Below are 14,600 nucleotides of genomic sequence, written 5' to 3'. Positions count from 1 at the left end.
TCAACCAGGTCAGCCTGGCTTCAGGCTCTTGGAGGTCAGCCTGACTGATGGCTAGCTAGCCACTGGCTCTGCTGCCCCCCTTTCCGCCAGCAGGTGGTCCTGATCCGCAGCCCCTCTGAGAGTCAGGCTTCCAAAGAAAGGTGGAGGCCGGGGTTCCGGGCCTGCAGCTCTCACGTGCTTTCCCGGCCACCCCCTCCCGCCCTGCGTCGAGGCGGCCAAGCCTGTTCCTCTTCCCCCGTCGCGATTGCGACAGGCTGGCCTCTGCTCCCAGAGCTCCCTGCCCCCGCCCCCGGCCGGCTCTCTCCACTCCCACTTCCTGAGCCCGGCGCTGGAGCCCTGGAGGCCAGGCCCGGCCGCTCCCGGCCCCCGGGGGCACGTCGGCCCAGCCGCCCGGCTTGGGAAGTCGTGGCCAACGCTGCTCAGGACGTCCGGACTTCCCACCTTCCTCCTAGGCCTCCACCCGGTCTGGTCAGCCGACCCGAAAGGCCGCCATGCGCCTGCCGGGGACCTCCTCTCCCTGCGGCCTGGTCTGGGGGCCACTCCTGCTGGGACTCAGCGGGCTTCTGGTGGCCTCTCTGCCCCAGCTGGTGAGGGAGGGGCCAGGTGGGATGGGCCAGGTTGCTCTCTTAGCCCTTCTGCCCTCCAGAGCTGACCCTGCCTCATTCTTCTCTGTCTCCGCCTCCCCTGGAAGGTGCCCCCCTATCGCATAGAAAACCAGACTTGCTGGGACCAGGACAAGGAATACTACGAGCCCATGCATGACGTCTGCTGCTCTCGCTGTCCTCCAGGTGAGAACAGTGGCCCCAGGTCGCTTGGGTGGTAGAGGTGAGCCAGACTGATGCCAACACTGGTTTTAAAAAAAAAAGCTAGGAAAGAGAGACTGAGAAGCATTAGCATTGTCACACGGACACTGAGATTTGAAGAGGTAGCCATGCGCGTAGCCATGAAGACAGGATGGGGACAAAGAGACCAAGGAGAGGCTCTGCGGCATGCAGCAAGCAGAGGCAGGGATAGACTCCTTGTCTCCTGATACCCCTCTCCCCCGACTCGCCTCATAGGCGAGTTTGTCTTTGAGGTATGCAGCCACAGCCAAGACACAGTTTGCAAGACTTGCCCCCATAACTCCTACAACGAACACTGGAACCATCTCTCCACCTGCCAGCTGTGCCGTCCCTGTGACTCTGGTGAGTGGGGACGCATCTGGATGATGGGTACGGCTGGGGGGAAGACCAGCTCTCCTCTGACTCTTTCCTCTCCCTAACAGTGCTGGGCTTCGAGGAGATTGCCCCTTGCACCAGTGATCAGAAAGCCGAGTGCCGCTGTAAGCCGGGGATGTCCTGTGTGTATTTGGACAACGAGTGTGTACACTGTGAGGAGGAGCGGCTTGTACTCTGCCGGCCTGGTACAGAAGCCGAGGTCACAGGTCAGAGGTCACTGAAGGCAGCCAGTGAAGGGAGGCTGGGCATCAAGGGCAGGGAACATGGTACTGTGCGGGTGGCGCCTCTCCCCAATGGAGTTCTCTTTGGCATGAAAAAAAAAAAACCTATCATTCCTTGAAAAAGGTTCACAGGTTGGGGGTCTGCCAAGACATGAACTGGTGTGGGGAGCTTAGAAGGTAGCTCCTAGCTGGGCTGTGGGGGCGCTCGCCTTTAGTACCAGCACTTGGGAGGCAGAGGCAGGTGGATTTCGGAGTTTGAGGCCAGCCTGGTCTACAGAGTGAGTTCCAGGACAGCCAGGGCTACACAGAGAAACCCTGTCTCGAAAATAACAAACAAACAAAAAAACAAAACAACAAAAAAAAGAAGGTAGCTCCTATCAGCCCTGGGAAAGCTTGGGCAAAACGGCAGGCGACAAAGCCAAGGTTGGGGAGGGTAGCAGCTACAGGACAGAGTGGTTGGCAAAGAGGAGACATAAATGGAGCCCACCGCTCATCTCACACTGAAGACTGGTCTGCCTTTCTTTTGCCAGATGAAATTATGGATACTGACGTCAACTGTGTCCCCTGTAAGCCAGGACACTTCCAGAACACTTCCTCCCCCACAGCCCGCTGTCAACCCCATACCAGGTGAGAGGACCCCTTCTCATATCCCCCACCACCACCTCCAGGAAGCCCAAGGGTTGTCACCTTCCTCCATCCTTGACTCCATCCCGACCATGTGTTCCTGGAGCTGGACACCAAGAGGAGCAGGGAGGGCTCACAGTCTTGTTTCTGCGCAGATGTGAGATCCAGGGCCTGGTGGAGGCAGCTCCTGGTACCTCCTACTCTGATACCATCTGTAAAATTCCACCGGAGCCAGGTAAGACGCCGGGCTGAGGGACACAAGCAGCTTCTGGGAAGATGCCTCACCCTCCCTCATCCACAGAAACAGGGAAATGTGCATCTCTCTTCCCAGGGTTAGACAAAGTAAACATTTCTTCTGAAGAAATCAGAAGGAGGTAGCATGTAGTTCCGTGGTGGAATCTTGCTTGGGATACACAAGACCCTGAGTTTGAATCCGGGTACCACCAAAAGAAAAACCAAAACCTTGAAAAGCTAGATGTGGCAGTATACCCATGTAACCCCCAGCACTTGGAAGACTGAGGCAGAAGAATCAAGAGTTCGAGGCTAGCCTGGGCTACAGAATAAGACTATCTCCATAGAGGGCCTAGAGATTAGGACATCCCTAGACTCTTTTCTTACACTTTCAAAATTATACATATTATGCCAGGAAACATTCCTGTGCTGTGATGTAATTCTAACCGGCTACATCAGTATGTTTGGATGCGACTCTGTCATCCCTTCACTAATTGAATACCTCACTGTTCAGTTGCACACGTCTGTTGGAGACATGCTCCCCCATCGGGCTCTTTCTAGGTTTTCTTGTTTCTTGGTTTCTGTCTTCGAGGAAACCCACTAGTTTCCCAGCCTGGTGGGTGACTATAGGTTCTTTCTGATGACTATAATCGTTACTAATTGGCAGAATGTAGTAACATTTTTTGAATGACCAGACTCTTGTAATTACAGCTTCCACACCCTGAGAACAACTCTCAACCCCTCAGTGACCCCACTTAAGCTGCCTAACGATTCTATAAAGTGGGATTATTCATCCTCACTGATGGGGAGAGAAAGCTGAGATGTTAAACGATTTGCCCAAGATCACCTGTGTGTGTGTGTCTGTGTGTGTGTGTGTGTGTGTGTATGTGTGTATCTGTGTGTGTGTATGTGTATGTATGTCTGTGTGTGTGTCTGTGTGTGTGTGTCTGTGTGTGTGTGTCTGTGTGTGTGTGTCTGTTTGTGTGTGTGTGTCTGTGTGTGTGTGTCTGTGTCTGTGTGTATATGTATGTGTGTATCTGTGTGTGTGTATGTGTATGTGTGTCTGTGTGTGTCTGTGTGTGTGTGTCTGTGTGTGTCTGTGTGTGTCTGTGTGTGTGTGTCTGTGTGTGTCTATGTGTGTGTGTATGTGTGTGTGTGTGTGTGTGTAAATCATGTTATTACTATCTGTATGTAGGTCTTCCTTACTCGGGGCCCATTTATAAGGTACACATGCTATAAAATATTTTAAAAATTCACGCCAGGTGTGGTAGCGCATGCCTGTCATCCCTGCGTTTGGGAGGTGTAGCCAGGACTCAGAGGCTGGGTTGCATGAGAGAGACCCTGTCTCTGAGAGAGGGAGGAGAGAAAGAATGAGAATTTAGCTAAAATTCCCCCACTGAACCCCTTCTGCTCTTACTATTTTGGTCTATCTCTTCCAACACATTCCCTATGCATTTCTAGTCATAGAGTTTTCTAAACTAAAAGTAGAGTGATAGAAGTGTTTTATAGTTGACATTTTTTGATGGGGAGAAGTTGGCAGTAAATGCTGAACCACTGAGCTTATTCCCTTATATACTAGCTTCCCTTATACATATATATATGTATATATTTATATACATATATATATGTATATATGTATTCCCTTATATACTAGTATATTCCCTTATACACTATAATATATAACTATATTGTATAATATATTCCCTTATATTACTAGTTAACAGTGTGTCATAAATATTTTCCCATGCTCTCCTAGAAACTTTCAGCTATGCATCCAAAATCAAGTGTGCATCAAGTATCACGTGCGTGTCAGAGCTAGGATTTTAAAGTCTGTTAGCCTGCTTGTTTTATGTATGACAAACTGATGCTCTAATAGGTGAACTGACTTAAAGACAGGGACCTAGGTGTCCAGACCCCTGGTCCAGTTTCTCTCCATGCCCTGCATTCTGTATTTCCTTAGGCCACAGCTGTGGTAGAATCACCAGGACAAGGCTGGGAAACCAAACTCCCAGCTCTCTGCCTCTTTCCTTCTTAGGCCCTGTCATGAGCAAGGGGGTGAGCCGTTTGCAATTCCTGCTGTCCCTGAGTGTCATAGGCCAGGCTCGGAACTGAATGAAGTTCTCACAGGCACAGAGAGGCAATCTCAGGCCCAGTGGCCCCTCTGTAAGATAGCCAGGTCACAGAAATGGGGCTCTCCCCTTAGGCCCAAGCACCACCTCCCCTCCCCACTGCCTTTCGCCTACTTTCAGCCTTGAAAGCCAGCTTCCCACACACCCCTCACCCACTGACTGCGAGAGGTCTATACACCACCACTCAGGACAGAGTCTCTCGTGTGGTCAGAAGATCCTCCATAAGACCAGCTTCAGCCCTTTGTCCACAGCCCAAGGGACAAGGCTGCGAAAGAGGGAGCCGGCTGTCTGACTTCTGGGAGGAGCTCCTCCCCTTTGTCCTTTGGTGCCATCCCCTTTCCTTGTCTGCTGTCCTGGCAGGGACAATGCTGCTGCTGGCCATCCTGCTGTCGCTGGTCTTCTTTCTGTTCTTCAGCACTGTCCTGGCCTGTGCCTGGATGAGGCACCCTTCTCTCTGCAGAAAGCTGGGTAAGAAGCAGTCACCACCCCCTATGCCCACACAGAGATATCATCTTGCGCTGGGACACTAGGGATGGCAGCAGCACATGGTGTCGGGATAGAAGTTGGACGGTTGGGAACCGCAGGCCTCTCAACCCATTCTGTTTTTCATTTCAGGTACTCTTCTCAAGCGGCATCCAGAGGTAAAGGAATGAAAGAAGCCGCGCAGGAGGGGCGAGGCTGTGAGGTCAGGGAAGGCAGACGTTAGCTTCCACTCATTCCACTGACTGGTTGCCGAGTGTGCCACGTTCCAGCCCCCATTCTCAGCACCAGACATACAGCCTGAGAAAGTGCCTCCCGCCCTGGGGTTTGCACACGAGTGGAACAAGAAAAGAGTGCAGTGCAAAGACCGGGGATCTTAGAGCCCTTAGCTAGCATGTACCTGGACTCCATTGCCAGTGCCATGGGGGCAGGGGGTAGTATCCAGGGTGGTGTGGCTCAGTCCTGTAATCCAAACCCACTTGTGAGGCTGAGACAGAAGGCTCACCATGAGTTTGTAGCTAGCCTGGGCTATTTAGTGAAATTCAGGGTAGCCTGGAATATATATATATATATATATATATATATATATATATATATATATATATAAAACCTGCATCAAACAAAACAAAACCACCACAACAGTAATCACACACACACACACACACACACACACACACACACACATCAGGTAGCAAGCATAATAAAAATGAAATGGACAGAGAGTGACAGCAAAGGAATGGGGGTACATTCCTTTAGACAGAGTGGACAGGGCCTCTTTGATACGCTCATTATTTGAGCAGTGAGCTGAAGAAATGAGGAAGCTAACCAGGGAACTCTTGAAGAAAATGATCTAGGAATTGGAGAAGCGGGAGGTGCAAAGGCCCTGAGGCAAGAAGCATGGTGAGGGACAAAGACAGACAGTGAGTCACCAAAATACAAGGGGTAGGCCATGGAAACGAAGGAAGGATGAAGTGTTGGTCCCTTTGACGGTGGATGGTTCTCTCTATACCTCGTCTACAGGGAGAAGAGTCTCCCCCCTGCGCCCCTCCAAGAGCCAACCCACACTTCAATGACCAGGCAGAGCCACTCCTACCCATGTCTGGAGACTTGTCGACAGCCCCTGCTGGACCCCCAGCAGTCCCCTCTTTGGAGGAAGTGGTGCTGCAACAGCAGAGTCCCCTGGTCCAGGCCAGGGAGCTGGAGGCTGAGCCTGGGGAACATGGCCAGGTGGCCCACGGTGAGCCGGGCAGGCCATAACCAGAGTAGAGTAGGGGGAGGAAGGAAGGGATGGTGGCTGGGGTGTCAGCGAGGAAGAATAAGGTCCAGACAGAGCAAAAAGATACGGAGGCAAGATGGAAGGGAAGAGTCTGAAAGGAGCAGAGCAATGTGTTCAGAACATATGGAACCTATAGCAAGGCTGGGGCTGGGGCTGGGGCTGAGCCTGGGGCTGGGGCACAGCTGGAATCCCAGCACTGAGAATGAGCATCCTCTCTCATCCCATCTTCCCTCCCACAGGTGCAAATGGCATTCATGTGACTGGAGGCTCTGTAACTGTCACCGGCAACATCTACATATACAACGGGCCAGTGCTGGGGGGGACACGGGGCTCTGGAGACCCTCCAGTTCCTCCTGAGCCTCCATACCCCACTCCTGAAGAGGGAGCCCCTGGCCCTTCTGAGCTGTCTACACCCTACCAGGAAGACGGCAAAGCTTGGCATCTGGCTGAGACAGAGACATTAGGGTGCCAAGACCTCTGACAGGGCCAAGGAACCTATTTGCCACCCATGCCTGGTGGCATCTGGGAAAGGCAAGGAGGAGAGAGGGTCCAGCGCCTTCTTTCTGAGGCTGCTCTACCCACCAGGACTCACAGGGTCTGGGCAGGCTCTGAGAAATAGAGCCCTAAGACGCTTGGCCTCAGGCACCTCCTCAGAGCAGAACCGGACACTAGCAGGCCACAGTGCCCGCCCAGGACCCTGACTACTGCTCGAGCAAGCCTGAGACCTTGTTGCAGACCCACCAGCTCCCAGAGGCTTCAGCCACTGAGCCTCAGACACAGGGAAAGCTTGTGACCCCACCATGCCTCTCTGCAGTCTAAACATGGCAGAACAGGCAGCTGGTCACGGTCACTTGCAAGGACATCCCGGGGACCTTGCAAGGCATCGTGGTGCTCAACCCCAACCTTCAGAGGCCTTGAGGGGTCTTACTGCATGGACCAAGATAGAGCCCAGGTGAAGATGAAGTCGCATGGAGAAGCATCCCTCCCTTGCTCCTGGGGGAGAGGATAGTGAGAAGGAGAGGACCGGGGCTTGGGTAGCGTTACCACGTGTGGAGGAGAGTTTGGGAACAGGAGAAAAGTGACAAGTGTATTTATGAGTTGTAATCACATGTGAATAAAGACAAGATGGGGATCCTTTTTTTCCCTTGGGTTTTTGTTGTTTTTTGTTTTTGTTTTTAAAGATTTATTTATTTTGTCTGTGAGTACACTGTAGCTGTCTTCAGACACACCAGAAGAGTGCATCAGATCCCATTACGGATGGTTGTGAGCCACCTTGTGGTTGCTGGGAATTGAACTCAGGACCTCTGGAAGAGCCGTCGGTGCTCTTAACTGCTGAGCCATCTCTCCAGCCCCTTTTCCTCGGGTTCTATGTGGGAACACACTGGACCGTTAGGACAACAGCAAAGGCAGAGGTGAAAGCACAAGAATGTAAGCCCTCAAAGGCGCTCCTGGGAGCGTCCCCAGGTTCCATTCAGACAGCACCCCAAGTAAGCAGCAATGCCTGAGTGCTCGCCAGGAAGTATTCTCTCCACAACTACAACAACAGCCTGAGTCAGTCCTCCCAACAGCCATGGGGCAGGCACACTCCATAAATCAGGCACAGGCACAGACAGAGGACTTGCAAGGTCCCCGGGATGTCCTTGCAAACCAGTTAGCCCCGCATAAATGTCTCTTCTTCCACAGGTGCTGTCTCAGGGCCTTCCCAAACATCCCACTGCCCCATGCAGTGGAAAGCAGGGCTGTCCGGAAGGAGCAGTGGGTGCTCAGTACCTACCACTTGAGAGGCCAACTTCCATGCTATTTGGTGCAGAGAATCCTAGGCTGGCTCATGCTTTTAGCTCAGAAGGAGCAGTCATGGCTGTGTGTGTGCTAATCTTATTTTATCTTTATCTAAAAACAAACAAAAGAGTCTTTAATATCTCTCGCCCCCAGCCGGGTGATTGTGGCCTATGCCTTTAATCCCAGCACTTGAGAGGCAGAGGCAGGCAGACCTCTGAGTTTAAGGCCAGCCTGGTCTACAGAGTGAGTTCCAGTGCAGCCAAGGTGATGGACACAGTCAGTGCACAGTGAAATCCTGCCTGGGATTAGTAAGTGTCTGCTGCTCACACGTTTATCCACTGTACTGGCCAGCAGAGGCAACCAGAGCTTGACGGATGGTTCAGTGCTGCCTGCTCCTTCCATAAAAGGCAATCCGTATGATCCAAGTGTTAGGAGCTCGCTAGCTGGCCTTCATCAAGATGGTATGGCAGGAAACACATACCCGAGAGTCTTCTGGGCCAGCCTCGTGGATGGGTTATTTAAGGCTGCCTTTGAAAATCAGATCCAACTTCCTTCTGCACCAAGCGATATAGTGGGCTGCATCTTCACAAACATGAATCTCCTTTGTCATGCTAGAGCCAAAGAACACGAATCCTTAATAATTATTCCAATGTGTTTAGATTTTTTTTAATTACTACATTCCGCTCAACAAAATAAAGGAGGCAGCAGGGAAGGTCAACGAAATGGGGTTCCAGGGACAGCAGGAAGGCTCAGCAGGTGAAAGCTAAATCCAGTGAAGACCAGGTCTGATCTGCAGAGCCATTTGCCAAAAGTAGAGAACTGACTCCTGAAAGGTGCCCTCTAATCACACACACACACACACACACAGAGAGAGAGAGAGAGAGAGAGAGAGAGAGAGAGAGAGAGAGAGAGAGAGAGAGAGAGAGAACAAAAACTGCTATCCAGGCACAGCCCTGTGTTACACTGTTCAAACTGAGCATCACACCTGCCTGGGACTGTACTAGTCTCAAACAAGCGCCTGTCTTGTCTGTATTGAGTACACAGGCTAGTTAGGAAAAGATGACATCTTCCTGGTGCCTGCTCTTCCTGTCAGAGACGTAGCTCATCCGGGTGTTGGCAGCACATCTGTATGTTGGAACTTTACTGCTTGCGTCCAACAATAGCACCTCAATGTTTTCTCACCTTTCTTGTCAAGTTGATTCCTAAGTGTTTATCTTTATTAAGTGCTGTACAAGCAGACCATTCAATTTAGTTTTTCTTTTGCTTTGTCTTCCTTTTGAAAAGACAAGATCTTACTATGCAGCCCTGGCTGGCCTAGAACTCCTATGTAGACCAAGCTGCCCCCTTGAACTTGTGGAGATCTATGTGTCCCTCTTCCAGAGAGCTGAGATTAAAGATGGCCAGTACCCGATCCAGCTGAGAACATCTCATATTTTTAACTCAACTACTTATTAATTCTTTTTTTATCATCTATAATGATTTCCAGTTAGTTCTCTGAGATTATCATCTCTAAGTCATATGAAATTTGTCTCTGCTATTTATTTATTTTTTGATAGGGTCTTATGTATCTTGTTCAGGCTGGCCTTGAACTCAGTATGTGGAGAAGGATGATCCTGGTGCCCTGCTCCTCCTTACCTCCCAACCGCTACGTTGTCTACCTGGCTTTCACTCTTGAGTTTTTAGCCTTCTTACCTTACTGTCTAAAAGCATTGTCTGGACCTTCCAAAAGAATGTAAAACAGCAATACACATTTCTATTTCAGTCTTAATTAGGGGCAATATATTTTGGCACATTCTCTTTTTAAACTTTTTTTAACCTGCTCTTTAGCTCACATACAAAGCAATGGGTTGCACTACGTCATCTTAGTACAAATGGCCATGTACAATGACACAGGTCAGTATTGCCAACATTCAGGAGGCAGACAGAAGAGGATCACCTCAAGTTCGAGTCCAGCCAGCTGGTTCCAAGCCATCAAGGACTACAAAAATCCTGTGTTAAAAAAAATAACTGGAAAACCCACCAGAACCACGATGCGCTGCTTGGCCTTATCGCTGACACAAACCTAGGCATGCCTGGGGAGAGGGAATCTTAATTGAGTACTGCGTCCATAAGATCGGGCAATAGGCAGGTCTGTGGAGTATTCTCTTATATTAGTAATTGATGTGGGAGGGCCCAGCCTACCGTGGGCAGTACCACCCTTGGGCAGGTGGTCCTGCGGAGTGTAGGGAAACAGATTGCACAAGCCATGGAAGCAAGCCAGCAAAGCAGCACTCCGCCCTGGCCTCCGCTTCAGATCCTGCCTCTATGTTCCTGCCCTGAGTTCCTTCCCTGAGTTCCTGCCCCAGCTTCCGTCAGTGATGGATTTATGAGCTGTAAGCTGAAATACGGTCATAATGTTTTATCACAGCAACAGAAACCCTAAATAAGACAAGTAACAAGAAAACAGCAAGAACATAAACCAAAACCAACAAACAAAGGGTATATATATTTTGGGGGTCCAGAGGGGTTCGCCACTAAGAACACTTGCCACTCTTACAGAAGACGAAGGGTTAATTCCCAACACTCCAAGGGCAGCTCACAACTGTCTGTAACTCTTGCTCTAGTGGATGGGATTCCTTCTTTGGCCTTCATGGATACTTGCGTGCCTATGGAGCACACACAGACAAGCTAGTGCTCAGACTTACATAAAAATAATATTTTTTTTAAAAAAATGCAAGCACACACACAGCATCATACATACCTCTGTCATGTTTGTCCCACCACAACCATCCCTTGTCGCTCAGTGGGAATTTCTCGCTCAGTGGGAATTTAAATAGATGTATTGATTTGTCTGTATTAAGGAAGGACCCGCGCCTAACCGTTTCGTGCAACTCAGACAGACAGAGATTAGATCTAAGTGGAGAGACTGGGCAGAGCTCCTGCAGCTGGAAGCCGGGGAAAGTGGATAATCTGGGACGGACTGTGCAGTGAGTCAACAGGATGTGCTGATCAGCCAGCAGCCCAGCTCTCATGTTGAGGACTTGGCCTGGCGGTTTGTTAAATTAATCTGCGCGCCACACTTTCGAAGTTCACATTTGGAAAACATTAAGTATTTTCTATGAGGCAGTCATTTTCAGATAAAACAGCATCTAGACAAACTTGGCTGAGAACTTCCTGAAGTTTACGTACTCGGTACTGAGAGATGAGCACTAAAAAGCACGGATGGAACTGGAGGGTCTGGTCAAGGCTGGCAGGTCAGGAAATGCTTCCTAGAGGAGTTATCCTGAGGTACAGTGAAGGGTTACCCCAGGGGAGAGCCGTGAAGATGGCTGAGCGGTCTGCGCAGAGGCCCTGGGATTGAAGGACTGGTTTGCCTGGTGCTGGAGAGCTTGGTCCCAGGGAACGGAAACAGGAGAGGTAAACAGGAAACAGGTTGTTCAGTAGGACAAATTTACAAACTCTTAAGTTTGTAAAGAGTTTGTAAAGTTGGAACTTAACCCGGGGATCAGTAAGAAACCACTAAACTTTTTTTCCAGTGCAGTAAAATGTATAAAGTCAGAGACTGCAAGGATGGTGACAATTCAGGGACTCGAGTGAGCCCCAGCGTGGCAAACCTGGGTCAGGCAGGCCTTGCCCTTCTCCCCCATTCCCTCTGCCTTGTTTGTTACATTACATTCCTAAAGCTAGCCCCCAAGGACTAGTCCCTTATTTGGCCACCTCCTCCTTCTGAGGCCAAACACCAAGGTCCAGCTATCAAAGTATTAAGATCCAGAAATCAAAAGCCCCCTTTGGCTCATCAATTAACCTGTCAAATCAAAATTAAACACCTTATCCATAACACGGGGTAAACACCTTTTGTTGCGTTTTATAAAAAGAAAGAAAGAACCAGGAATATGTTTGGTAGAGGCACAGATTGTGAGGGCCCATGATGAGACATCCCGTCCCCCTGAGGTACCAGCCACAGGATGGAATAGTGTAGAACAGAGTTTATTTAGGCCATGGGGAGGGGAATTAAGGAAGTTGAGACAGAGAAAGGAGTGGGAAATGGGGGGAGAAGTAGAGGCTGGCCATGAACACTCGGAAAAAGAGGGGGGAGGGGAATGGGGAGAGAAGGGGAAGAGAGGGAAGGGAGAGAGTAAGAGGGTAACAGCCCCTTTGATACTGAGTCAGGGATGCCTGGCTGTTGTCAGGTAACTGTGGGGCAGAGCCTAGAAGGAATGCCAACCCTGTTACCTTTATAACTGCCATTTTCCTAAGGGCCGTGTCTGTCTCCTCTCTATCCAGAGGGGTTCTTTGTCCCTCTCTACTCCCCACCCCTATTCTGGGACAAATACCCCTTTCCCTTCTTCCTTGTCCTCTATTCTGCCCCCTCCCACTTCTCTCTCTGTCTCTGTCTCTGTCTCTCTGTCTCTGTCTCTCTGTCTCTGTCTCTGTCTCTGTCTCTCTCTCTCTCTCTCTCTCTCTCTCTCTCTCACACACACACACACACACACACACACACACACCTCTGTGTAGGCTGTGTCCCGGAACTCACTCTATAGACCGGGCCTGCACCACCCAGTTCTCTCTGTTTTTGTCTCTTGTTGCTTGCCCTTTCCTCCTCTGGGGCAAAGAAATCTCTTTTGTTCTGAGAACTTGGTCTTGGGGCTCCTGATCCTATACTGGTCCCTTTCAACAATGGTTTAGGGAGTTTAACCCCTTGCCACCCTGTGACATTTGTCCAGCCCCTTGCAAAATAAAAGATTTTAATGTAAAAAAAAAATTATAAAGACTGTTGCAAATTTATACTCATATGAGTATTCTAGAATACATGATCTCATGTCTCTTTAAGATTTTTAAAATTTTTTTATTATTTTAAATTATCTAGGCTATGTATGTGTCTGCATGTGTATATGTACATATAAGGGCAGGTGCCCACTTAGGCCAGAGGCAACAGCTGGAGCTCCAGGTGATTGCAAGCTGCCTGGGGTGGGTGCTGAGAACCAAACTGGGGTCCCTGAAAAAGCAGCAAGTGCTCTTAACTGCCGAGCCATCTTTCCAGTGCCATCGCTCAGTCATTCTCATTGCTGGGATCCCAGTTTATATTCAAGGAGACACGAGGATGTGGAGTTAGGGTATCCCACGAAGACATCCACTTTTTTCTCTTCATCTGCTAAGGGGGATGGAATCCAGGTTGCATGCTAAACAAACATTCTACTACTGAGTTACAACCCCAGAACCCTAGCGATTTTTAAAATTTTTAATATTGTCATTCATCTGCCCAGACTAGCTTCAAACTTGTGATCCTCCGGCCTCAGCCTCCTGAGGAGCTAGCATTCAAGGCGTGCCACCACTCCAAGAGTTCACAATTTATTTTATTTATGTATTATTATCTTTGCATCTAATGTGGTGGTCGTCAGACGACTCTCCTTGTTCTTCTTTATGTGGGCTTGAGGTGTGGATCTCAGGTTGGCAGGCACCAGGTTTCACAGCCAGTGCCTTAGCCTGCCTAGCCATCCTGCTGGCCCTTTATTTCTCACTACTTCAAAGGGACACTACTTAAGGGACAGAGAGATGGCGGAGTGACTAAAGGCACTTGCCACCAAGACTGACAACATGAGTTTCCTCCTTACAGAGAGGTCACACTCTTACCCTCCATGCACATGCACATACACACACATACATCAAGCAAGCAAACATATGTACTGTGATGCTGGGGATGAAGCAGAATCTTGTGCGTGCAAGAAAGCAATCTCATCAGCTTTCCTCACACGTGAGGTACACATTGATTATTTTATTTTCTATTTTTATTTTTTGGCAGGACCTAAGCTTCACATGTATGGCCATCCTTCCTGCCTCTCCCTCCTGACTGCTGGGGCTATAGGCTTATGTGTTTCAGGTCTCTGTGTGTGTGTGTATGTGTGTATGAGTGTGTGTCGTGTGTGTGTATGTGTGTGTGTGAGGGTGTATATGTATATATGTGAGAGTATGTGTGTGTGTGTCATGTGTGTATGTGTGCGTGTGTATGTGTGTGAGTGTGTATGTGTATGAGTGTATATGTGTGTATGTGTGTGTGACTGTGTATATGTGTGTATGTGTATGAGTGTGTATGTGTGTATGATTGTGTATGTGTGTGTATGTGTATGTGTATGTATGTGTGTATGTTTGTGTGAGTATGTATGTGTGTGTGTGTATGTATGTGTGTATGTGTGTGTGAGTGTATATGTGTGTGTATGTGTGTATGTGTGTGTATGCGTATGTGTGTGTATGTGTGTATGTTTGTGTGAGTATGTATGTGTGTATGTGTATGTATGTGTGTATGTGTGTGAGTGTATATGTGTGTGTATGTGTGTATGTGTATGTATGTGTGTGAGTGTGTGAGTGCGTGTATGTGTATATGTGTGTATATGTGTGTAAGTGTGCATGTGTGTATGTGTATGTATGTGTTGTGTGTATGTGTGTATGTGTGTGCATGTGTGTGAGTATGTGTTGTGTGTATGTGTGTGTATGAGTGTGTATGTGTATATGTGTGTGAGTGTGTATGTGTGTGAGTGTGTATGTGTATATGTATATGTATATGTATATGTGTATATGTGTGTGAGTGTGTATGTGTGTGAGTGTGTATGTGTATATGTGTATGTGTATATGTGTGTATGTGTGTGTGAGTATGTGTTGTATGTATGTG

The 14,600-nt window shown here is 49.1% G+C and overlaps 1 protein-coding gene across 1 annotated transcript; it reads left to right on the top strand.

Annotated features, from left to right (window-relative positions):
• Positions 1-270: 270 nt before the first annotated feature.
• Ltbr (lymphotoxin beta receptor) lies at positions 271-7,310 on the top strand. The gene is made up of 10 exons (XM_031383459.1): positions 271-587; positions 692-788; positions 1,059-1,184; positions 1,265-1,423; positions 1,969-2,065; positions 2,218-2,297; positions 4,783-4,890; positions 5,038-5,063; positions 5,923-6,139; positions 6,418-7,310. Exons 1-10 carry the CDS (start codon positions 492-494, stop codon positions 6,657-6,659), a joined length of 1,248 nt encoding a protein of 415 aa, XP_031239319.1. The 5' UTR covers positions 271-491; the 3' UTR covers positions 6,660-7,310.
• The last annotated feature ends 7,290 nt before the right edge of the window (positions 7,311-14,600 follow it).

This window comes from Mastomys coucha, unplaced genomic scaffold (genome assembly GCF_008632895.1).
Source record: "Mastomys coucha isolate ucsf_1 unplaced genomic scaffold, UCSF_Mcou_1 pScaffold20, whole genome shotgun sequence".
Taxonomy (NCBI): domain Eukaryota; kingdom Metazoa; phylum Chordata; class Mammalia; order Rodentia; family Muridae; genus Mastomys; species Mastomys coucha.
The sequence above is the reverse complement of the archived record's forward strand: the minus strand, read 5'-3'. Positions and strand labels throughout refer to the sequence as shown.

Coding starts and splice junctions, on each gene's coding strand:
- Ltbr (XM_031383459.1), top strand. CDS start 492: ATGCGCCTGCCGGGGACCTCCTCTCCCTGCGGCCTGGTCTGGGGGCCA. Junction 789..1,058: donor CTGCTCTCGCTGTCCTCCAG/GTGAGAACAGTG, acceptor CTCGCCTCATAG/GCGAGTTTGTCTTTGAGGTA. Junction 4,891..5,037: donor TTCTCTCTGCAGAAAGCTGG/GTAAGAAGCAGT, acceptor TTTTCATTTCAG/GTACTCTTCTCAAGCGGCAT.